The sequence below is a fragment of the Schistocerca americana genome, chromosome 1 (genome assembly GCF_021461395.2).
Source record: "Schistocerca americana isolate TAMUIC-IGC-003095 chromosome 1, iqSchAmer2.1, whole genome shotgun sequence".
Taxonomy (NCBI): domain Eukaryota; kingdom Metazoa; phylum Arthropoda; class Insecta; order Orthoptera; family Acrididae; genus Schistocerca; species Schistocerca americana.
Window position 1 is genome coordinate 473,701,569 of NC_060119.1, and position 25,617 is coordinate 473,727,185.

At 42.7% G+C, this 25,617-nt stretch overlaps 1 protein-coding gene across 2 annotated transcripts in view; it reads left to right on the forward strand.

The window, feature by feature from the left end:
* The window catches only part of LOC124603740 (inositol-trisphosphate 3-kinase homolog), a 483,015-nt gene that overhangs the window by 191,838 nt on the left and 265,560 nt on the right, over window positions 1-25,617 (forward strand). For both annotated transcript variants that reach the window (XM_047136422.1, XM_047136421.1), the window contains one exon: window positions 2,121-2,186. In XM_047136422.1, coding sequence (XP_046992378.1) covers window positions 2,121-2,186 — 66 coding nt within the window. The remainder of the gene's footprint in view (window positions 1-2,120; window positions 2,187-25,617) is intronic.

Sequence of the window (25,617 nt, forward strand, 5' to 3'; positions counted from 1 at the left end):
CCGACTGCGTTTCGCAAGGGATTATCGCGGCTGGAGTGTGCAACAGTGGCAGCAAGCGTTGTTCACCGATGACTTGCGATCACCTGATGAAGCCTGGGGAAATTCACATCCACAACACCTTTTCAGGGTGAACCTGTCACGGTGCGGGCAGGAATGCGTACGACTTCAAACGACGGATTTGATCTTCGTGGGGCACGGGAGCTTAAGAGCACATTGGTACGCGGAGGAAATCCTTTTGGAGCATGTTGTGCCTTTCGCTCCATTTATTGGTAATGATTTCACACTAATTCGTGACAATGCACGCCCATATGTTGTGAAAATTGTGCAAGATTTCTTGGATGAAGCAGAGATTCATGTCTATAACGCGGCGTGACTCGAAGCCCTGGTTTGAATTCTATTGGGTTTGTAGGGACCAGTTGGGGAGAGGGCCCGTCAGCACTGTTCAGCGGTCAATTAGAAAAATAACTGTGTGAATATCCCAGAATCTCTCATTTATTAAAATAACCGGTCGATTTGGGCTTGTTCAAGTGGACATCTTCAGATTATGAGCACAATTTCGTTGCAGCTGGCGGCTTGGTGAATAACTGTGTGTGGTCGCAACGGTAACAGCTACAGTTCCAGAACTCACAAGAGAGCATTGCACAGCAGGTACCGTTGGGAGCACAAGCAAGCAGTTGTTCACCAGCTCCAGCCAAATGGTGCCCACAGTCTGAAGATGGTGGTTTAAAGATGCCGAAAACGATTGATCATTTTAATAAATGAGAGATTCTGTTATCTTGACTGTTTTTTCTAACTGATCATCGAAAACAGATCGCTCTCACCCCTTTACCATGTTCGCTAAAATTATAAGTATTTAGTAGTACAGAACCTGTGGGAGGCCCTCCCGAGGTGTTTCCTCAAACCCTCAAGAGGACATTGCAGCACTCACCGGAAACGTGCCTACCGAGCAGGCTAGCACAGTATTTAACACACTGGCGTCGCACTCGGGAAGACGACGGTTCAAGTCCGCGGCCGGTCATCCCTATTTAGGCTTCCAGAACGAGATTTTCACTCTGCAGCGGAGTGTGCGCTGATATGAAACTTCCTGGCAGATTAAAACTGTGTGCCCGACCGAGACTCGAACTCGGGACCTTTGCCTATCGCGGGCAAGTGCTCCACCAACTGAGCTACCGAAGCACGACTCACGCCCGGTCCTCACAGCTTTACTTCTGCCAGTATCTCTTCTCCTACCTTCCAAACTTTACAGAAGCTCTCCTACGAACCTTGCAGAACTAGCACTCCTGAAAGAAAGGATAGAGCACTTGCCCGCGAAAGGCAAAGGTCCCGAGTTCGAGTCTCGGTCGGGCACACAGTTTTAATCTGCCAGGAATTTTCTTATTTAGGCTTTCCATTATTCCCGTAGATCGGTTAAGGCAAACGCCGGGATGGTTCCTTCGAAAGGGCACCGCCGCTCTCTTTCTCCATCCTTCACTAATCCTAGCATGTGCTCCGTCTCTAAAGATCTCGTAGTCGATGGTACGGTAAGCACTACTTTCCTCCTCCTCCTTCTCCAGAAGCATGCCTGAAAGGTGCCGTGATTGGTGCAGCGGGAGAAAATACATAGTTTTGAAGAAGCCAAGAGAGGTCTTCGAAGTGAACAGTGAAATGTAAAAAACCAAAACAGAATTGCATTATCTTCATGATCTTCCTCAAACTTTCCTTGAAGTGTGTATCCTTTCGTATTACTATTGCATCTCTGGCTAAATTTGTTTGAATCGTCGTTTTTTCATTGTTACTCCCCTAGATGGGACTATACCACATTATAATATTATATTATTGTAGAAAAAGTGACTGCAGTTTAAAATTAAAAAAAAAATAATCAAACTTTTTTAAAGTAATTAGTGTTCCGTTTTTTGTGCCGGTCAGTGAATATTTAGCACAAGCCTTTCACGGACGTCGTGTGTCCGAGCCTCAGTTAGACGCACTATAGAAATCCCCCCTAGAATTCAGACATTTTCACACTTTGCTGCTACTGAGTGGTATTTTCTTTCTGTCACTTCAATGTTTCCTCCTTATAGGAAAGACTTTATCTCATTTGTTGTTCTACGTTCCTTTATCCAACATCACTTCTTTTGTTGCAGTTCTTGTCCAAGCGCCTGACGAACGACTCAGCAGAGAAACGAAAGGCGCCTTGCGGCAATGCTACCGTAAGTATGCTCAAGCTGCGCCATATGGTATGTACCTGCGACCTTTATCTGTTGCCGGTGACTGCTCACCTACCAGTGTCTGGTGCAGCACCTCGTTTTCAGTGAGCCGTAACAACCGATCGCCGCGTTCTTCATTTACGTCAGCTTTATCGCAAGCGATAAGTCAGTATCTGAGTCAAGTGCCGTTGGCTCTGTCAATAAAAGCGACACCTCTGCGCTAAGCGATGTCGTGCTGCTGCGAGGTATTTCATGGAGAGACTGGAGGAAGTCTTCCATTTATGCGTGGAACTATCTTCTGCTTTCTGCCCCACTTTTTCCCGATGAATAACTTACAACTAAATAGCGTGTCATTTCTGTGCTTCTAAGCGTTCCTATTCTCACAAGCGAACAGACATAGATGCATAAAGGAAAGAAGGCAGCGGTAAAAAAAAAAATCTTTGTGACACTTGAATGATCGGAAATGTATATATGATAGTTTCCAGTGAAATATACTTGCACACATACATTCACAAGAAATAATTTAGAAACTAAGGGTGAGAAATATGTTGTTCCTATCTTCTGCCCACGAGAAGAAGCTTTTCCCTTGGCCTGCGACGGTAAACGCACTTTGTTGTCACATTGGAATTTCATCCAAATAGCATCACAAAGAAACGACTTCTTCCCAACAGACGTCTATTGTAAAAATGGTTTGTGTGGAATTTGTGTCCTTGATTCACACAACTGCCGTGTATACAGTTCGGACGTGCTCAGCAGCTCTTGCTACTACTTCGCTAAATGTACTGTGCGACGTCAAAGGTTCTAAGCGGGTGCTGAAGCAATTGTGCTGTTTGACCGAAGGCTTTCAGTTCCAGGCGGCAGAGGAATGGAGCGCAACGCGACGGTAGAAGGAAACAAGAAAAGTGGAGGGAGCATTTGATTTACTTGCGCCTCCATCCAGAATATTTGCTGCTCTCAAGTTTCGGTTGGTACAGTGTGTTGTTTAGATAAAAAGAATTCAAGAGTAAGACTTTAATACACTGTTTGACAATTGCTAAGGAGCAGGTGGCGCTTACTAAGGGAGATCTGTCAATTGCTACCGAACAACCGAAAATTGCTACGGAACGCCCTAACAGTAATAGCAAAAGGAAATGTACTTGTAGAGGCCGACACGTGTTAACTGCAGCGAAGGCTGTGCACGAACGGCTCAATAGTTCATGCAGTACGGTGTTTGAGAAGGTAGTTGGAAAACCGATTTGTGCGAAATTCCGTGCAGTACAGCAACATGTCAGCGAGACATCATTTAAATGGACGAGCAGTTGGACGGCTCGAAGCCGGTCAGAGTGTCACTACTGTGGCCACAGTAAAGGGTGCGATGGTCGTGAACAGACCATCACACCACAAGAGAATCGCTTCGTAGTCCTAGTGGCGAAAAGGATCAGACATCTCACTCCAAGGCAGATCGCTGCAGACCTCGCAACCGCTACCGGTACACGTGTCTCCGCCAGGACCATTTTGCGGCGATTAAATTAGGCTGGTTTGTATGCTCGGAAGCCTGTCAAATGCATGACCCTTCAGCCACACCATTTTCGAGAAAGTGTTCGTTGGTTTAGCGAGCGTGTTGGTTTGTGTCAACATCAGCGATCCAGAGTGATGTTCTCCGAAGAGCGTGTTGGTTTGTGTCAGCATGAGTGATCTAGCGTGATGTTCTCCGACGAATTCCGCTTCACTGTGGCAAGTGATTCGTGTCACCAGTTGTGTTAAAGGGGAACACGTTACACATCATAGAATGTTCATGAATTCCGTCGGTATGGCCTAGGTGTGGGCAGAGATTATGCACAACAGCGGAACACCACTGCTTGTCTTTGCGCGAAGTACCGTCACAGCACAGCGGTATTGCAGGGAGATTATTGTGGATCACGTCCATCTGTTCAGGGGGGAATACGTTTCCGACATTCTATTTATGGACGATAACGCCCGCCCAAAAAGGACTGCTGTGGCGTCAGACATCCTGGAAAGTGAATATATTGAACGTATGGCATGCCTAACGTACTCCCCGGACTACCGGGCGAAGTGGCGCAGTGGCTAGCACACTAGACTCGCATTCGGGAGAACGACGGTTCAATCCCGCGTCCGCCCATCTTGATTTAGGTTTTCCGTGATTTCCCTAACCCGCTCCAGGCAAATGCCTGGATGGTTCCTTTGGGGCACAGCCGAATTCCTTCCCCATCCTTCAGTAATCCGATGAGACCGATGACCTCGCTGTATGGTCTCCTCCCCCCAAACAACCCAACTCCCCGGACTTAAACCATATAGAACAAGCCTGGGATGTTCTTGACAGATGTGTTTCTCAACAAGCACCATCTCCCCGAACAGTGCAAGAAATGGAAACCGTGTTGAGAGAGGAGTGTGTCAATATCCTCCAAGGACTCCTCTACAGTTTGGTAGCCAGCACGAATAACATGTGCAAGCTGTGCGTTAGTGCCCGCGGAGGGCATATTCGTTATTGAGAGTCCGATATCGACCTGTATGTTGGGAGTCTTACCTGTGTCAAACATGAATGTTATTTATGTCTGCCATCCTGCTTTCCCATGTGGTGAAATCAGTACCTTTTTCGTTATAAACGTACCGCTCCACCTCTATTCGCCTGTAGTGAGCTTCCTGTCGTTCATTATTGCCTATGATTATTCGTGTCCAGCAATGTCTCTGTTCCGTAGCAGTTGTCAAGCAGTGTAATATTAGAGGAGTAATAATACTTCATTTATATTCAACTTACTGACAGTACAAATCAACGGCTAATACATATTGAAACAGTTTCTCATATCAGTGCTAAGTACACTCCGTTCTGGACCTCAGAAAAACCCAACGGAACCAAAAACAAAATTTCCCCGTCATTAGCCTAAGACGCTAACTGCCAGACCACTCTGCGGTTTTTGGTATCAATATGGACAGGTAACATTTTTATAAAATAGAAATGAGGCCATTGATGGAAAGGATTGTATACACTGTTTCTAGGCTCATTCCTGAAGCTGTAATGGCTGTCTTGAGCGACGCCATATAATTTGTGTGTGTACCACTGATCTTGAAGGAGATGCCTGGGATTGTTGAGGATATAGGTCGCCAAGTCGCGGCACATCTGCTTCCGTGGTACCACGGTAATTTGCACGACGGTGCAGCATCACCCATGATTGGTCCGGATCCTGTTAAAGTATACTCCTAGCCCTCCAGGACAGATCAATTTCACATGGTTTGTTGTCGGCATGGAGAAAGCTCTGGTCGCTTTTGCTTCCAAGCTTTGTGGATATTGGGGTCACGTTCTGCCAGGTTGCTGGCTGTTCTGAGGGAGGGATGCCTGGAGTGGAATCATGGGAGATGCGGTGACCTGCTGTACAGAGGGGGAAAGACCGCCGCTGCTGAGTGCACCTGTGGCCCTCCAAGACAGATTAAGATTATCAGACACACTGTGGACGAGTGAGTGTTCTCAAAATCCGTATCCTACAAGTCCTTCGGACTTCTTGGCCAGTAAAGCAGATGTGATAAATTAAATGAATAATATATCTGGAAATTATGTACATTGTATTTCTAAAGTTTTTTGTAACTGCCATACGATTAATAATAGTAATGTAAGACTGATAACACTTGCTAACACAAACGAGAAACGTATAAAATGGCAAAGCAGTAGCAGAGAAATTCAAATATGCATTTTCTCGTTATATTATTCTCGAAGCAGTATCGATTTTACTCCAGCAGAACCCTCTGAAAAACGAAGAAAATGAACTAGACTGTCAACAGATCAAGAATGCATACAACGATTTGTGATGGTTTAGCAGTCTGATACAGAAAGAACAACTTAATTGGGCAAAAGTACTAATCAGTTCGTACAGAAGTAGACATTATTTTCTACATCGACAAGGTATCAAAGTTTTTCACCTTTTATAGAATTAGACAAAAATTCTCTGCATAATCGAAACTCCAAGATCACGATATCACATTATCAAGACAAATGAGATAATATGAAGACATATAAGTCAGAACATCAGGCAACCAGTCCCAGCTTGGATTTTTTCGACCGGGTTTTGGAACGAAAAAACCCTAAACATCATCATCTTCCACCTATCCATTTATAAGCAATGAAAAATCCTACAAAATTAAATAAGCACCCAATTGCCCTAAATAAATGGTGTCACAACAGAGCGAACTACAATTACCAGCTGAAAAGGGCTATGCTCTTCTACAGAGGAGAAATGCAAAAGAGTCTCGGAATCCATTCGACACTCATATTGCTTTTAGTCGCCTTTCTTAAAAATATACAAACATGTCGTGTTTTCGACGAATAGCACTTTCGCTGTGTAGCGATAATGGATACTTCCTAGCACATCGGAAGACAACCATTCCGCAGGTATTATGCAGCTCCGAAACGCGGAATACGGGACCGTAAAACAAGTCCAGCTGTCGAAACATAACTTGTGACTAAAATAAGATAACAAACGAACAGAGAGTAGTGGCGTCAGCTCGGTTGTGACACTTCCTGCCGTGAAAGTTCTTACCGTCTGGCATTTGACACATTAGCGCCCCCTAGCTGCAAGAAAGTCATACCCCGTCAGTCCAGAAAGTTTTGAAACTGGGTTTATAAAGAAAGTAGGTGAGATGGTAGTTTCTAATGCTTCAAGTATTCTACATAGTCTCCCCACACTCGAGAACAACGCACACAACTTTCATACAACCATGTGAAATTATCAGAAAAGTCCATCTTTCGGATGTTTATCAAATCGCGCATCACATTGGCTGTAAAGTCAGTTATATCGCAAATGCTTTGACGCTTCATAAGAATTTCTGCACTTTATCGTATTGCAGTAGGTTCCTGTTGATATCATAAGTCTGTGATGATTTTTTCCAGAAAAGAATTTTTAGCGTTTTGCATTCCAATCAAATCACAGTAGGCGTCCATGCTTTTTTTTTTGGGGAGTCAAATTGTGCGGTACAAACTTTGTACACCACTTTTCTCATCTTAAAAACATTCTGCAGAATGTCTTGAACGCTTTACCCAGAGATACTGCTCCATTGCGATTTGCTACAAAAAAAACATTGACACGGACCGCAATACATCCACTGTTTAGCACTGCCTGCTCGTATCTTTTGTTTACAGTTTCAAGCTGCCACCGTAACCACTGCACTGACGTCGCTTGTACGCCAGGAATAAAATCAGTCTCTCAGCTTCCTAGATGGTGTATGTTATTTGAAAGCCACGTGCTTATGTTACCGATTACCTTTTATGAGCTACATTATTTATATTATGTTCCACGTCTTTCACGATAACACTTGTGTCGTCTCCACAGAGAAAATGCTTTGAGTCATCTGTCATGATTAGTGGCACGTCATTGATATAAACGTGTTGCAAAAATAGTGACCTGATATCAATTGTCCATATTTATTGATAAAAATGTACTACAAATACGGGATGAATTGCAAAATTTTCATAAAAAGTTTTAGCTATGTTATTACAAATGCTCTATGTGTCCACCAGCAGTAGCACGAATAGCATCTAGACGATAGCTGAATTCGACATAAACTTTACACAATGCATCTGCTTTTACAGAAGTAATGGCGGCAGTGTCTCATGGAATGAGGGAATGCACACCTGATGGTGATCGGTCCGTCGGATGGGGATGCTAAACTCTGCGGTCCGTTTTGTGCTGCACGGGGAGAGTAGGTTACGTACCAACACCGGCTTTCACCCTCTCCATTCTCTCTTTCATCGTTAACAAGAACACAAACACACTCCATTATCCATTCTGTCACCTACAGTTAAAAGATGCAGTTCTCACAAGTAAAGGTGCCACTTTGCACGAGAAAAGAAAGCCTTTCCAATTATCTGCCCCTCATGATCAACCAGCCAACAGTCCCATTGTATTGGCCAAATGCACATCTATTGTTTACAGTTATTAGTTCAAGTGTTTACAGTTATTAGTTCAAGCTGCATTGTAGTTACTGCGCTGAGGTCACTTATACGCCAGGATTAAAATAAGTCTCGGGACTTCGTGAACGGACGGTGTGCCACAATATCAATGTTCGTTTTTAATTGTTTGTCTACTTAATTTACGAAATAGTTATTATATTTGTTCGTCCCAAGCGTTGGTCAAATATCAACAGACCTGGATAATCGTAACATAAATGTAAATAGAGCATAAGCTTACGAATGTGTTTGAGTAAGCTACAATGCCTTTGCGAAGAAATACTCACTAAACTGCATATAACTGAAATTCATCCCACTGAGGCGTCCTGTCACGGTCCGCGCTGCTCGCTCCGTCTGAGGTTCGAGTCCTCCCTCGGGCATGTATGTTTGTGTCGTTCTTAGCGTAAAGATAGATTAGGTAGTGCGTAAGCTTAGAGACCGATAACCTCTGCAGTTTGGTCCCATAAGACCTTACCACAAATTTCCAAGAGTATATAAACGAAGTATTGCATCAATAACAAGCATGTACACTAATAAGCCAAAACATTATGGCCCACGGTGACGTCGGATGCCTCCCTGGTGGCGTTGCGGGCACGTGACGCGATAACAAAAGTGTGTAAGCGATGCACACACGGACGGGGGATCGTCCTAGCGAAAATATAGGCTGAAAATGCGGTAATCCATTGAAATAAGCGACTTTGACAAAGGGTGGATTATTATAACGCAGAGCCTGTGAAAAGGTATTTCGAAAACGGCAAAGCTAGTCGAATGTTCGCGTGCTACTGTCGTGGGCATCTGTGGAAAGAGGTAGGAGGAAAGTGAAACTACCTCCAGGCGCTAAATCATTGGACGTCCACGACTCTTCACAGAACGTGGGATCCGGAGGCTGTCTGCTCTGTAAAGTAGGATAAATGAAGAGCACAATGCTAGCCCACGCCCAAATGTTTCGGAACACACCGTTCATTGTACACTTGAACATGGAGCTCCGCAGCAGACCACCCCTACTTATTCACATGTTGGCCCAACGACATCGTCAGTTACGGTTGCAGTGGGCACAGGACCATCGGGATTCGACCTTCGATCAATGGACACGTGTCGGCTCTTCGGGTGAATCACATTTTTGGTACGCTAGATCGTTCGGTTGAATCACATTTTTGCTACGCTAGATCGATGGTCGTCTCTACAAACGCCGTCGTCGAGGAGAACGGCGGCTCGAAATGTGCAGCGCGCTACAGACGCTGGTTGGTGGGAGCAGTAGTATGCCGTGGTAGACTTCTCCTGCACTTGCGTGGGACCTGTGGTAGTAATCGAATAGACGCTGACAGCTGCGAAGCACCTGCATCCCTTCATGCTTGATGTCTTCCTCGACGGCGTTGTCATCTTTCAGAAGTATAACTGTCCGTGTCTCGGAGCCAGAACCGTGCTATAACGGTTTGAGGGACATTATAGTGAACTCACGTTGATGTCTCGTCGACCAAATTCGCCTGATTTAAAACCTGTGGAGCCCATCTGGTTCGCTATCGGGCGCCATCACCGTGTACGCAAATCAGCGACCCGTTATTTAGGCGAATTACGTGACCTCTGCGTAGATATCTAATACCACATACCTCCATAAACCTACCAACAAACTGTGGGGTCCGCGATACGCAGAATCAGTGATATATTTCGCTCCAAAGGCGGACAAACAAGCTATTAAGTAGGTGACCATAAAGTTTTGGCTCATCAGTATGTTTCTGTTACCTTTTTTTTTTTTTAAACGGTATGTAGTCCACCTCCGTAGCGTAGCGGTAGCTTTACTGCCTACCACGCAGGAGGTCCGTGTTCGATTCCCGGCAGGGGCTGGGTGTTGTGTGTCCATCATCATGTTCATCATCATTGACTCGCAAGTCGCCGATGTGCCGTCAACTAAAGAGGCATTAGGCGGCTGAACTACCGTGCTTGGGCCCTCCCGGCTAACAATGCCATACGAACATTTCATTGGTATGTAAACCGACAGACGGCCGGGAGAGCGGTGTGTTGATCACATGCCCCTCCGTATCCGCGTCAAGTGACGTCTGTAGGCTGAGGATGATACGGCGACCGGTCGGTACCGTTGGTCCTTCATGTCCTGCTCGCGCCGAGTTTAGTTTTCGTATTAGAGTATGCACTATTTTTGAGGTGCAATAATGTTGCACGTTGTTTATTTTTTCATTGTTGCACATGACTTGACTTTATAATTCATAAACATTTGATATAATTACTACTTCTTCAAAAGACGGCAGTGTTAAATGATTCTCAATTGCAGAATTGGTTCATTTTAAACCGGGAAGCAATTGTTGTTATTGGTGTTGTTTTATGATTTCGCCTATGTGGTAGTTTTCTTTTCAGTTACATTTATGGCGCCTTTTCTTGCATGTTTTATAACGTATGTCCTGCATTCGACACCAGTTTCCTATTTTACGCATTCATAAACTGGTTCATTTGAAAGTGTAATGAACAAAACTACACTTTTTTTTGTAAATATAGACGTCATTCTGCAATTCATGTTGTCTTGTACATTTTACTATGTATTTCGTGTTCTTAAAAAGAATAGTTATTCTTCAGTAAATGTCTGTGGGTTACAAGAAGATCGTAACTAAACAGTTCTTGACTTTGCTGTTTAATGCCTCTTATGGTTCTTAGGAAACCTGCGTAACAACAAATTTGTTGTGTCCTTTTTGCTGTTGCTACCATTTATTGCGCTACGTACGCTAACTCCTGATACTTCTAATGACGTTGACTGTCGACAAGGCGATACTACCTTTCAAGATAAGTTGTGAAAAGCTATGAGTTGTGGTTGTCTTATTCCAGTAATCTGTTCATTTTAAAAATTGCCGACAGCCATTTCATGTATTACACGGTTCATTTCACCTTTTCATAGCAAAAATGATTCGGAGTGCAAATAATTGACGCTCATAACTGCAAATAACTGATAAACAAATGTCATATTTCTGTTGCAAAATATATCTGGTTTAGTGGTTTTTAATTCCATCCTAGTGCTACACTGATGTATCTACAAAGTGGATGGCTGCGTTGTCAGAACGCGCTTGAGCCGGCGTTAGAACGCACATCATGAAGAGGCAAGAGTTTTCTTTGGCCTTGCCACACAGTTATATCAGTAGCACTGTAAAAAATTTTGCTGTGTCTGAGACGACGGGTGACCGTTGATGGATGGCTATGTTCGACAAAATGGCGGGTGTCACCATCTCTCGATTCCGTGCTAGTTTTTGCTGGACTTGCTCAGCGACGTAAATGAGTGAGGGATACTCAGTTATCTACTTATTCTGAGCGTAGTCTAACTTACTCGTTAGAACGTTGTTTGATGCGTGCTATAATTGTTGTATTGCGTTGCTTACAGTAATCCAAGTTTTTACCGCAGACAGTTTCCAGTGGAAACTTACGTGAATTGTTGCATCTAAATCTGTTAAAATTCATGACGTGATAGATACAGCTCGTTATTTAGAAACGAGTAACATTGATCGAAATAGGGTTGAGTAAGCCGCTATAATATTCCTTCTTTCTTTGCGTAATGATATGTGGGTGTATTAATTCTATACCTAAAACATTTTAATTTTTTTATGGCCATGTAGTCTTTCTTTCAGTGTTTTGGACGAGGAATATTATAAACCAATTTACTTCTTCGAGGGAACAGAAATCTCAATATAGATTAATAATATTCGGAAGGTACTGAATAGATTTTAATGATGAGTTTTCGTTTGTTTTATATCTGTACTTGCAGGTATGCCATTGGATATCAATTATTTCGTCCAAATATTAATAGTATAGTGCCGCTGTATCCATAAGCATCCATATAATGGTGGATTGTAGTTTCCATTTATTAATTTACCCCTGATGGCGGATGAGTACGCGAATGAATCGTATGAGTTTGAATGGCGTATTAGAACAAAAGGGCAAGGCCCGTATTCGTTAGAGAAACAGTGAATGACATTAGTACTTCTCATGGCGTGGCAGTGAACTTTGAATACGAGAAAATATGGCGCGAAAATCTATATATTTAATTCGAAAACGCGATTTAAATAACATTATTTTTCGTTCATAATTCGTGTGTAGGCCTCGTCGTCTAGCAGTAAAGTGCGTGCCTGGAAACCGAAATGTTTCTGTGACTTTGCAAAGTAATAGTTTGGAGAAATATCGACCAAACACTAAGATTAACTTCTCGTAGCTGGGGTTCACAGTCATGTAAAATTTTGTAAATGACGTCATGCCGTAAAACATGTCGAAACTTAAAAATCATCTGACATGATATCTCTCAGATACTGGTTTTCCCCCATCACATTGTGTTCGTGATTACGACTTCATGTCTGTATTGCTCTCTTTGAGTTGAGTTGTCAATATTATATTGTCCGCCCCGGTAGCTGAGTGGTCAGCGTGACAGACTGTCAATCCTAAGGGCCCGGGTTCGATTCCCGGCTGGGTCGGAGATTTTCTCCGCTCAGGGACTGGGTGTTGTGTTGTCCTAATCATCATCATTTCATCCCCATCGACGCGCAGGTCGCCGAAGTGGCGTCAAACCGAAAGACCTGCACCAGGCGAACGGTCTACCCGACGGGAGGACCTAGCCACACGACATTTCCATTTCAATATTATATTGCTCATACTTTGCTTTATTTTGGATGCATCTGTAATATAGTTCGAAGTAAATGATTCTATATATGTAACTTCACGATTTAAATGCGTTGAAAGTATATTATTCGTATCCCACTTTAGTTTGCATCAGTTTTTCGTAGCCGGCCAGCGTGGCCGAGCGGTTCTAGGCGCTACAGTCTGGAACCGCGCGACCGCTACGGTCGCAGGTTCGAATCCTGCCTCGGGCATGGATGTGTGTGATGTCCTTAGGTTAGTTAGGTTTAAGTAGTTCTAAGTTCTAGGGGACTGATGACCTTAAAGTAAAGTCCCATAGTGCTCAGAGCCATTTGAACCATTTTTTTCGTACTTTTTCACACCTGTTTTCGCGGCTTTTGACAGAATTGCTATTTAATTTACTACATCTTCTCACGGAATAAGTATGTATTTCTGCTCTGAATGTTGTTGCTTCTTGCTACGAGTATGCTTTGTAGTCTTAATGACTCTGCGTTCTTCCTTCCAGATACTAAAAACGCACCAGTAGTTATGCGGATGTGTTCACTCATTATTAGCAGGTATTTCAAACAATATACTTTAGCAGAAATCAATGTACAGCGTATTATCTTCCCGCTCAAATGGAAATTTAAAAGCAAGTAATACACACTCTAATGCTTTCATCATTGAATCTACTAGTGAATTATGTATAACCAGAGTTTACTAAAGTCGCATTAAGCACGGCAAAAGTATGTTGACACCATACCACACAATCCCATACTAATATGCATTTCAATGTTGAATATTTTTTCTGCATAGTAATAGCTTGCACAATAACTACTTACTCTGTCACTAATCCTACTCATTGGTAAGAAGCAACACCAGTGAAAGCAGAAATACATACTTATTATGTGGCAAGATGTAATAAAGTTGGATACCAATTCTGTCAAAAACTGCTAATGCAAGTTCTCCATTAAATGCGAGAAAGCACAAAAAAAGCGATGCGAACGGAAGTAAAGCAGAATAAAGAACAGTATACTTACAAAGCATTTAAATCGAGCAGTTCACACACGAATTGCCGGCCGCGGTGGCCGAGTGGTTCTAGGCGCTTCAGTCCGGAACCGCACGACTGCTACGGTCGCAGGTTCGAATCCTGCCTCGGGCATGGATGTATGTGATGTCCCTAGGTTATTTAGTTTTAAGTAGTTCTAAGTTCTAGGGGACTGATGACCTCAGATGTTAAGTCCCATAGTGCTCAGAGCCATTTGAACCAACACACGGATTCGTAGGCGGGAACTGATGTTCGCAAAACGCTATGCTACGAAATCAACTTCAGTGTTACATAAAACAAAAATAAATATGGAATCGCTTATTCCATGCAGTCGTGCAGATGCGAGCAAAAAATCAAGCAGATTGCGAGCAACATATTCACAATGCGAATCAAAGAGTGCAAACCACACACACACACACACACACACACACACACACACACACACACACACCCGCGCGCGCGCGCGCGCACGCACGCACGAAGTCGTAATTAGGAGCACAATGTTATGAAACCAACTTGTGTTTTGAACGAAAGCAAAACAAATAAGGAAGACTTTAGATCACGCAATAAGAAACCAAAATGTTGGGTTAATAAACTTGCAGCGCGCAAAGTAGCCTGACAACGAACCAAGGCCGCGTTACCTTAAGCCACTGTATGAGTTTCACCTCCGTGACTAGTGCTGTCTGCCTTTATTCATTGTCTCCGTCTTCGGAAAGAGGGAGACAAAAGAAGGGAACTCACTGATAAACTATTATTGTGACTAAATGGCGTAGAATCAAAGTCAAATAATCCAAAAAAGAAAAGGAAAAAAGATATGTGGCTCACGTGATCACCGTGAGCTTACTACACAGTTCACTGCGTAATCGTCGTCGTAGGATGTGTTTCCTTATTGTTAAATTGCTTTATTTATTTCAAAATTACTGATATGATTCATAACCAAGTGGAGGCGGAAAATAGGTATTATATAAATCAGTAGCCAAACTGTTCTTATAATGAAGATGTATATGGATTTGTAAGCTCTGCTTCTAGCGCCGACTAAGATCCTCGAAACGTTCCTGTATTTTGTAGCGCCGAGACCTAAAGTCCCTAGTCCCTAGTACAATAGCAGTGTGCAAAATCGTTCGATCTTTACGATGTACGAGGGGCGTTTAATAAGTAATGCAGTTTAATTTTTTTTTGAAAGCAGGTTATTTCTATCCAGCCTGTATGTACGCGTGGTGTCACTATACTGGTCGACGTCGTAGGCAACGTCTTGCTGCATCAGTAACATCTCCATCGTTCACTTACTGCTTCCCGCGGAGTGCATCCTTCGTTGGGCCAAACGGAATTCGGAATGTGCAAGATCCAGGCTGTCGGGTGGATGAGGAAGAACGGTCTAAGTTTTGTCAGCTCCTCTCGGCTGCACAGATGTGTGTGAGGCTTAGCGTTGTCATGGATAAGGAGAAGTTCGTTTGCATTTTTGTGGCGACGAACAGGCTGAAGGCATTTCTTCAGCTTTCTGAGATTAGCACAATCTACTTCAGTGTTGATCGTTTCGCCATGAGGGAAACATCAAACACAGTAACCCGGTCAGTGTCCCAGAAGACCGTCGCCATGACTTTAGCGGCTGAGGATGTGGCTTTGAACTTTTTATTTGGAGGAGAGTTTGTGTGACGTCACTCGGTGGATTGCCGTTTTGTTTCCAATTCGAAGTCATGGAACCAAAGTTTCATCGCCTGTGACAATTGTTACGATACTCCTGGTAATGCGCAAGCAATTCCGTACAAATGGTCCTTCTTTGCTCTTGATGGTCTTCTATTAGACGCTAGGAACCCAGCGGGCACACACTTTTGAGTACTTCAACTGGTGAACAAACGTGTTAGCACTAGCAGCAGGGACGTCCAGTTGAGCGACGAGGTGTCTGATTGTGACACGTCGCTCACCTCGAATGAGTGTGTCCACACGTTTCAACATTGCGGGAGTCACAGCTGTGTGCCGCCGGCCGGCATGCGAGTGATCGGACAGGTTTGTGTGACATTGTTGCGCTGATGTCCGGCGCCTCGCCCAACGACTCACCATGCTTTTGTTCACTGCCAGGTATCCGTAGACATTCTGTAAGCGCGTATGTATGTCTGCAATGCTCAGGTTTTCCGCCAAAATGGCAGCTCTTTGTTTGGAACGCTCTTCCCTTCCAGGCGACATTTTTAAGGCGAACTTAAAAAGAGGTTCAAATGGCTCTGAGCACTATGCGACTTAACTTCTGAGGTCATCAGTCGCCTAGAACTTAGAACTAATTAAACCTAACGAACCTAAGGACATCACACACACATCCATGCCCGAGGCAGGATTCGAACCTGCGACCGGAGCGGTCGCTCGGTTCCAGACTGTAGTGCCTAGAACCGCACGGCTACTCCGGCCGGCAAGGCGAACTTCATGAAACTACAGGGGCTGAAGCAGGAATATTCCTATATGTTCCACAACAAATCCCCATTTTTTCATCCGAAATAGGCCGAGAAAAAAAAGAGAGCGTTGCGTTACTTATTGAACGCCCCCTCGTAGATTAGTGCTTACCGCCGTACACTGAAACAGTTACTTCCTTGTGTTTTTCAAGTGCACAGTCTGGCTATAACCTTACAGTTGTTCGCATTGTAATGACTGCAGATTTGATACAAGCGTTGTAGCTAAATGTAAATGAACGACACGACTACCATCTTGATGTAAACAAGCGACTTTCGATATTACTGTCACCCTTCCGTGAAACAGCTGACGATGTGCTAGTAAATCAAGTTAACAATTGTACATTAATTTGCAAAGACAATCTTAGCTACCTGACATTAGATGACTTATGCCTGAAATGCAAAATGAGTATTTCTGGTTCCATCATTAACGCGGATCGTTATTCAAATACGTAGTGTTTCTAAAATGCTTGTTTTTCTGTGTAGTGTAAGAATCGATTTGCTCTTCTTTTGGCGTACAAATTACGTCTAACGGTTATAACAATTTAAACAAGACAAAAACAACTGATTAAAACAATGTGTTCGAGTATGGGCTCATGGGTCGCACAAATCTGTACGAAACAATGGAAAATTTTTGTGAAGTGGTAAGACTATTTGCAAACGGTAACTACTGTTACAACTCTTGACTTTCGTATTTTCAGACAAGTAGTTGTTTGTTTGTTAACTGCTGTCTCAAGTGACCGGTATCATACGTTTCGAAGAATTGAATAAAACGATGAAAAATTGCTTGTTTTTGAATAAGTGGAATATGTGTAAAGAGAAGTTCATGAGGCTTCTGTAACCAGCACTCAGGGCCATTTGTTACAGGATAAAGGAATTCAGAATTTGACTTGGATGCGATTCACTTTTCACTAATTTTAGGTGCTTGTTTTAAAGTTTCTTACGTGCTAACGATCGATAAAATGTATAACGATAGAAGAGCGCCACATTAAGATTAGACTATAAAGAAGTTGAGGGGTGCCAAATTTGCTTACTTAACAACAAAATAATTTGAGAAGGGATCTTGGTTGGGAATACTGAAGTCTAATCCGTTTGGCTTCTGGCTTCGGCATGACGCTCTACAGTCTAGACCATAGGTAGATGTGCTAAGCTGTTTCCTCTTGCAGCTGTGGTTGAAGGTGAGCCGCATTATAGTGATCATGAATCTTGTGGAGCACTGATGTTTATCTTGGCAGTAGAAAAAGTAAAGGTTTGTTTAGTTGTTATCTCGTCCTCTGTATCTCCAAGACCCTTGCAGTTGTACTCGTATTACTGTTTCCTCTCTGACGTAAATTGCTGGTGATATATATTATTGCAAGAAAGATTATTTATTGCATTTATTGCCAAATTTAAAAATCAACGCCTCTCGCACATTGACGTTCGGTGCGACCTCTAGCAGCAGCTTGATGGCGATCCATCAGGGTGAAATTGCCTCGCGATTTGGACAACTCGTTTCTGCGTTCGTGACTACCCATACGGTTATAATTTGTTTTTACACCTTTGGAACTATCAGAAGGCTGCTTTCCCTATTCGCGCCTCATGCTGTTTCTTCACAAACTACGTATAGCTGGATACGATGTTTGTATGAGCTTCCGCCGGCAACCTGCGTCATACTCGTGGGGCAACGTTTTCGAGGTCGACAAGGTTCGGGTTGACGTGCTCCAAGAATCCGGACAAACTGTTGACCGCAAAGTCCACGAATGCTTCCTACGCATAATTACGTAGCAAATGATCTGTTAATGGCTCGAACAGTGTGGTCGGAAAATTTGATCGCTATGCCATTGTCTCGTCACTGTGTGCTTTCTGTATTAAGTGCAGAAAAGTGAGCCCTCTTTAAGCTGTTATTAACACAGTTCCAGCGCAAGGCTTTAATAGTTAGTTCAAGAAAGTAGAACGATTCTGCATGGGTTTGTTTCTAGTACTTAATTGGGAATCCCATCAGCGTATGGATTTTGCAGCCGTCAGAAATGAAGAATTTGTGTCTGCATACTAACTATAAGTCCCACAACTTCGAACATGGAAATTCGTTGCGTCTTGTGAAGGGGTTGGGGGTGGGTTGATTTGGGGGAGGGGACCAAACAGCGAGGTCATCGGTCACATCGGATTCGCGTAGGATCGGGAAGGAAGTCGACCTTGCCCTTTCAAAGGAACCATCCCGGCATTTGCCTGAAGCGATTTAGGGAAATCACGGAAAACCTAAATCAAGATGGCCGGACGCCGGATTGAACCGTCGTCCTCCCGAATGCGACTCCAGTGTGCTAGCCACTGCCTCACCTCGCTCGATCATCTTGTGAAGGCTGACTGCAACGTATACAGTATATTATTTCGGTCTTGAAAGCTGACAGTAAAATATTCTACATAATTTTCATCATTAAATGTCGCCAAACAAAGGCCTGCGACCATTTTCTTCTTTAGTTTGTGTATGAATTCGTTGAAAACTGGTTGTTGCATAATTAAGGGGAATACGTTTTCAGAGATTGTCCGCATGTGAGTAATTTGAGACACATAAAGGGTGTTATTCAGTAAGTAAAGAACGTTTGTCGCACAAGTGCATCTACTGTGTTTCTATTGGGTTTACCGTCGAATCCTGCACTAATGTAGACACTGTGAGCGCAGCAGTCATAGGTTCAATAGCGATACATCTCTTCTTGTTGGCGCTGCATGAGTACACAATGTCGTTTGGAGCGTACAATGTGTTCCTCCTTCGACTTCTAGATAAGAGGATCGGTTTTTGTGTGGTATCAGTTAAGTGGGGTACAGCACAGCGACTCACCAGAAGGAGGCGGCCTGGTGGATCTCTCAAAAATTATATTGAATTCCATGTACGATCTAACCGAAAAGACCACTGGTAGAACCAGTTACCACACCTCGAAAGACTTAGGCAGTCACAACAGCAATATTAGCAGTACGAGACATTCGTTCAAGTAGCTTCTCTTCACACGATACAGCCGGCGACTGGTGATCCAGCCATCCGGTATCAGCTTCCTGGCCGCCCTCCCCGACTGCAAAAACGTGTTTCCAGGCAAGAAATTGAGATGTCTACGGTTCTTAGTGTAAACATTTCTTCCTTTCTACCGTGATGTCAGACAGTTGCCCTGATCTCTCACCGAGTTGAACGCCTCTTCCGGTCTCCTTACGTGTGTAGCACCACTTCCAGGTACTGATTCCATTCGTTAGCATTTTCACCATAGAGTCCTCCACGTCTACGCTCAATGCCGCAGCACCTGACTCTTTCCGTGTTGACTTCCACCTCACAGTCGGGCCGTATACCTGACAATATCTCTTTGGAAATACAATGCAACTAAAACAGGGTGAAATCTTAATTAGTAAGTAAGCGATATAGAATATACATAATTTAACTACTAATTAGTGTTATCTTGGCAGTTAGGGAGTTAGCAGGAATATGTTATTTCTCTGAAAACATTGAATAAAATTATGGAATAACTCTTATTATAAACAATAAAAAGTTACTTTGTGCTTTAGTTTCCCGGTAGCTAACCTAGATGTATACCAGAAGTATCTATTTAAATAAAAATCAATTGCTGCATTTATGAAAGATCATCACTTGAGAAAAGCTCGATCGATTTAACTGCCTTCTTTGAAATTGTCTACGTAACTAAGGACAATGTTTTCATGAAAGAAAATTGCTGGAAAATCCTCAGGAAAAGTCGGAAATTTGAATGGTATTTTTGTATGAAAATCTCAATGAAAGAAATGCGACTGACGGTTTGACAGTTTGCTATCACATGTTTTCATAGGAAGAACAAATTCCGCATTGAATAGTGATATTTTGCGAAAAAAAATAATTGAAAACGCTACTTCAGTGTGTTAACGGTGGCGATAATATCTTTGGTTTGTTGCAAAGACTAAATTGATGCCAGTTCGTGGTAATTTGGTGTGTTGCAAACATAGAGTAAATATCTCTGGAGTGAGCATTGCGTTCTGCGCATGTTGTCAACATTAAACCAGGATTGTCACGTGTTTTCGGGACTTCGCTGTGCGTGTGTCCTTCCCGCAGAGTTTGAAGTTTATAATACAAAGAGTTTTTGTTGTGTTTTCACCGTTTGTTGATAGTGTAATAGCGAAGGTGAATTACTGTTGTTGCTACGGATGCAAAGAAAAATATGTGAAAGGAGGAATAGTAACTTTTCATGGGTACTATGTTTAAAAATTTCGAGACGCATTATAATTAAGGCTTGATTCTATAGACCTATTTTTGTACGATTTTATGACTATATAATAGATATTACGCCTCGTACAAAAGCTTACAAACAATCGCTTCCTCTCGTAAATTTGCTAGTGGAACAGGAAAGGGAATGGTTAGTCGTTTCAGCAAATATTATCCTCCATGCATTTATCAGTGACTTGTCGATTATGTATATAGATTTGAAAGACGGGAGACAGATAAATTCAATAGAGTGGGAGTCTGTAATTGTCTTGGTATAATATGTGTGTCCAAACCTTTTTTGTTTACTATAAAGTTACAGTAGAAGACCATGTTAAGTGTGTAGGACATGGAGAATGATTATGTGTGATTTATGTTTTAGCTTCCCGAAGGATGAACAATGAGTAAACATGTGGCTCCAGAAAATAAGGAGTAATTTTGTCCCCACAAAATATTCCAAAGTTTGTTCAAAACACTTTGAAGAGGAATGTTTAGACAGAGAAAAATTTGGACGTGTGTGGCTGAAGGTAGATGCTATACCAACTATTTTTAATTTTCCGTAGCACCTACTACCAATTTCTGCATTCAGCTTAAATACATTTTCTGCACAAATCAAATAAACACAATAGTGTAGCTAATCAAAGTACACATTCATCTTCTTTGATGTATTTTGCCTTCAATTTATTTTCTTCACCATTTGATTAAGAAGCGTAAAATATTAGTAAACATTCCCCAAACTCTTTCATTTATGTCACTTTCCACATTCCCTCAATGGTGTTATATGGGTTGACTGTTACATGACCAACTGTATTTGCTTTAGGGTACATTTATTCTCCGATCGCCTTTCCTCCCCCCCCCCCCCCCTTCTTAATCAGTCTACTATTTATTTAATAAACTGGGAGCAAGTACGTAAAATGCGTTAAGTAAACACTTCAAAGCGTCACCAGTAAGAAAAATTGTGCTTTAGGTCGCAAAAACGAGAAAATAAGTACGCAGAAATAGCAGAAAAATGGACGAATTAGCAGGGATATAATCGCTAATGTGTGGCAAATTCGGTGTTGTTCTGCAAGACTATCACTGCAAAAATGTACGTCAGGCTCTGTAATACTATAAAGTCCCGTATCATACCGAAAACTACCAAAAATCGAGTGCATCTGAACTGTGACACCTATCGCAAAGAAGCAGAATGCAATATCACTTGCCCTTAAAAGTTACGTAGCTGGTTTATTCCCGGTATCAGATGGATACTTTTAAAATGTCTGCGCAACATATATAAATAATCCACGACACGTACGAAAAGAATCCGTCTGTACTAGGGATGTAGTGACATTCGAAATACACTGGGCGCTATACGGACAAACACACGACGTCCCGAGAACACGTGACCAGGCCGGCAATGTATGTTGACAACACAAAATCTGTTCTGCGCATGTGAATGCTCACTCCAGAGATATTTACTCTATGGTTGCAAATATTCAGTTGATTTCAGTTCGTGTCTTATTTCTTTGGAAAAAAGGCCACCAGTGAGGCGTCGAAATATCGGTCGGCGTACGCCTAACGCAGGGCAGCCACATGATCGTCGAGTGAATGAGACTGATGAAGAGCGTGGACAGCGTTTCGTTTCAATTCACACAATTTCAAGGAAATATTCAGTTACATGAGTCCCTTCTCGGCCAGCTGACCGTCTGACTGACAACGCAAGCCTAAATCACTGAAGATACAGGCATGTTATACAATAAACACTTTCTATGTAATCGGTTGCGAGGAAGAACATTCTATTGTGTGCTGTGAAAATGTGCTGCTTTGTTTTCCTTTTCGCAGTCATTTTTAACGGCAAACAGGAAAGTTGGGTTTATGGCTAACGTTATGATCCTACCTGTTCGTAGATTCAAACCATGTGAAATACTATCATTAAAACTAGTATCCTCACAGACCCAGCAACTGGAAAGGTCTCTTTCATACCCCGCGTACTAATCGTTCCAACCCGTTTACCCATTCATTTTGACTTATATTCCCAATCAAGGTTCCGTTTCCAATAAAAATAAATAAGGTCAGAGATACGGGGGAGGAGGAGATGGACAAAGAATGGGCGAGGAAATGGATGTAAAGGAGGCGAAGGAGGATATGGACAGAGACATGAGGGAGCATGAGATGGATGGAGTTAGTGTGGGATAAGGGATGTACAGGGAGCAGGAAGGAAGGTGATGGACGGAGGTAGGGGGAAGAGAAGGATATGGAGAAAGGGAGGGGGAAGGAGGAGAGAGGGGAGAAATGGAGATTAGGACGCACATCCAATTCGCATATATACTGTATTTAACAATATCAAAGCATTGCCTCGTTCGCTAGTAAATAAATAAACTTCACCGTTGGTGCCAACTGCGGTACTCGATTCTCTATTGTGTATGACGTAACTAGATTCAGGGAACGAATGATCGACCGCCACGGAACAGCTTCTTTGCATCTAAGTACAGATGTTCTAAAGCGTGAATGCCTTCGTATACCAGTGATTCCCAACTTTGAAATGAAATGGTCATATGGCATTTTTGGGTGAGAGACGCCATTTGGGGTTGTTCCGCCGTGTAGTGGAAGTCTTTTTATTTGACGTCACTTCGACCACTTGCACGTCGACGATATGAAATGATGCTGCGGATAACATAACACCCAGTCGCCGAGCGGCTAAAGTTTCCGACCCGGCCGCTGATCGAACCCGGGTCCCCCGTCTGGCAGTCAGCCTCGCTGACCACTCAGCTGCTGAGGCAGACGTTCCAACTTCGAAACGTAGTATCTGTCGCTGACGAGGAAACAATAAATTATGGTTCTTATACAGCACAAGCCAAATTAAAGTGATGCTAATCGATCGCGTTTCTAAGAGCAGGTTGAAGTCACTCAGTCTTAAAACAGCTGTGATTCTTTATGAAACGAAAAGTTGTGCCAGTACGTGATCGATGTACGAAGAGAACTGCAGTACTATAAAAAATGTTCAAATGTGTGTGAAATCTTATGGGACTTAACTGCTAAGGTCATCAGTCCCTAAGCTTACACACTACTTAACCTAAATTATCCTAAGGACAAACACACACACCCATGCCCGAGGGAGGACTCGAACCTCCGCCGGGAACAGCCGCACAGTCCATGACTGTAGCGCCCAGACCGCTCGGCTAATCCCGCGTGGCTGCAGTACTACAAAACGATTAGAACCACAGCAGTTGTCTCTAGTCTCATCATATTTCGCAGTAACCACGTGTTAAATAAGTGAAAGGCGCTACGCTAGAACTAAGACTCCCCGTAGATGCAATATATATAATAACGCAGGCATCAATCGAATACAAAATTGTCAACAAAACAAACAAAGAACGAATGGAATGTGAATTGGTGCCACCAGATTAGCAAGGAGGAAAAGGCGGCTATTTGTTGTGATGAAAGAACATCTCATACGTTGTTGCAACAGATAACATCACTGGAATTTAAAAGGAAACTAAAAAGTTAATGCCTTCGAAATATGTGTACAGTAAGAGATGCGGAAAATATTGTGGAGAATACCTATCTAAAAGTAATTACAAGATTGACAGGAGTGCTCATTTAAAGATGGTCGGTAATATCTTGGTTTCAGATTGTATTTATAGTAGCAGGAAAAACGAAACATTGGTCAACCCGGATGTTGGCTTGAACATGGAAGTGCTTTAACAGGCATGGTATTATTGCAACTGATATGCCCTCGTCTTCGTTAGGCGTTACTCAATCAGAACAGCGGATAAACAGCCGAAGTTGCAAATTTCACTTTCGTTTACTTGATGACTATTTTCCGATCGAGACTCATTTTCAGATCATCCAGATTGTCAAAATGGTATTTTCCATAATATAAGAACCATGTAAAGATATCATACATATACGTATAACAAAGTGCAAATGAACGGTTATAGAGATACAGATAATTATCTGTATACTCTCTGCTGTTAATTTGCACTTTGTTATAAGTATATGTACGTTATCTTGACGTGGTTCTTATATTTTGGGAAATACCAGTTTGGCAATCTGGGTGATCTGAAAATGGGGCCCGTCCCGAAATTAGACATAAAATAAGTGAAATTTGGAACTTCGGCTGTTTTTTTCGTTTTATTGATTTCAACAAGTTGTTGCCCGGCAATCAATCCAGCATGCTAAAAGTTTTTTGTTACCTGTTAATTATAGGGGGATCCATAGTTTAACAAGGCGTTCAGACAACGGTGGAAACACGTACACCATAATACACCATACATTTTAAGAGGTAAAATTAAGTTAACTGCTAATCGAGCGCGGTTTGAACTCCGAGTCTTTGGATCTGGAGTTACGTTCATTTACCTGCTGAACCACAGAGTCTCCTGTAGATGCCGTAATATTATTGATAGACTTCTAATATATTTCACAAAAAGAAAACAAAGCACAAATTTTATCAGAAATGTTCAAATGTGTGTGAAATCTTGTGGGACTTAACTGCCAAGGTCATCAGTCCCTAAGCTTACACACTACTTAACCTAAATTATCCTAAGGACGAACACACACGCCCATGCCCGAGGAAGGACTCGACACAGGGCAAAGGGTAATGATATGACGGAAGACAATTCTGAATCCTAGGAATTCGATGTACCATAAATGCATGTAACCAATAGATTTTTGAGGTCTAGCATAGAATCTCTCATCAGAGCATGGTTTCTCAGTCTATTAGATTTATCTCAACATGGTGACTAGGTGAGGTACGTGCACGTTGCTGTTTTTCATGAGTTGAAAACCAATAGATGCTACCTATTGAAGTTTAGTTATGTAAAAACTGCCGTTACATCGAACTTGCTGAAGACCAGCTGTGACGATATTCGCACATCTGTAGAAGGCAAGGATCCGTCACCTCTAACGGTGCTGAAACCGACTCAGAATAGATGAGTGCATTTTACTTTTTATTTGTTTGGAAAAACGACTCCTAATACCAGGCATCTTATTCCTGATCCCGTTCGCCATCCCTGTAACTTGTAAAACCTCCACCTACCCGTCCTCTCTCATTCCTTTCCCCCTCCCCCCCTCCTTCTCTCTCTCTCTCTCTCTCTCTCTCTCTCTCTCTCTCTCACACACACACACACACACACACACACACAGAAATAATGTTTAGTTGTAACATTTAAAAGAAAAACTCACAAATCGACAGCGATGTCATACAACCAGTTGACAGGGAAACTAAATAGGATTTT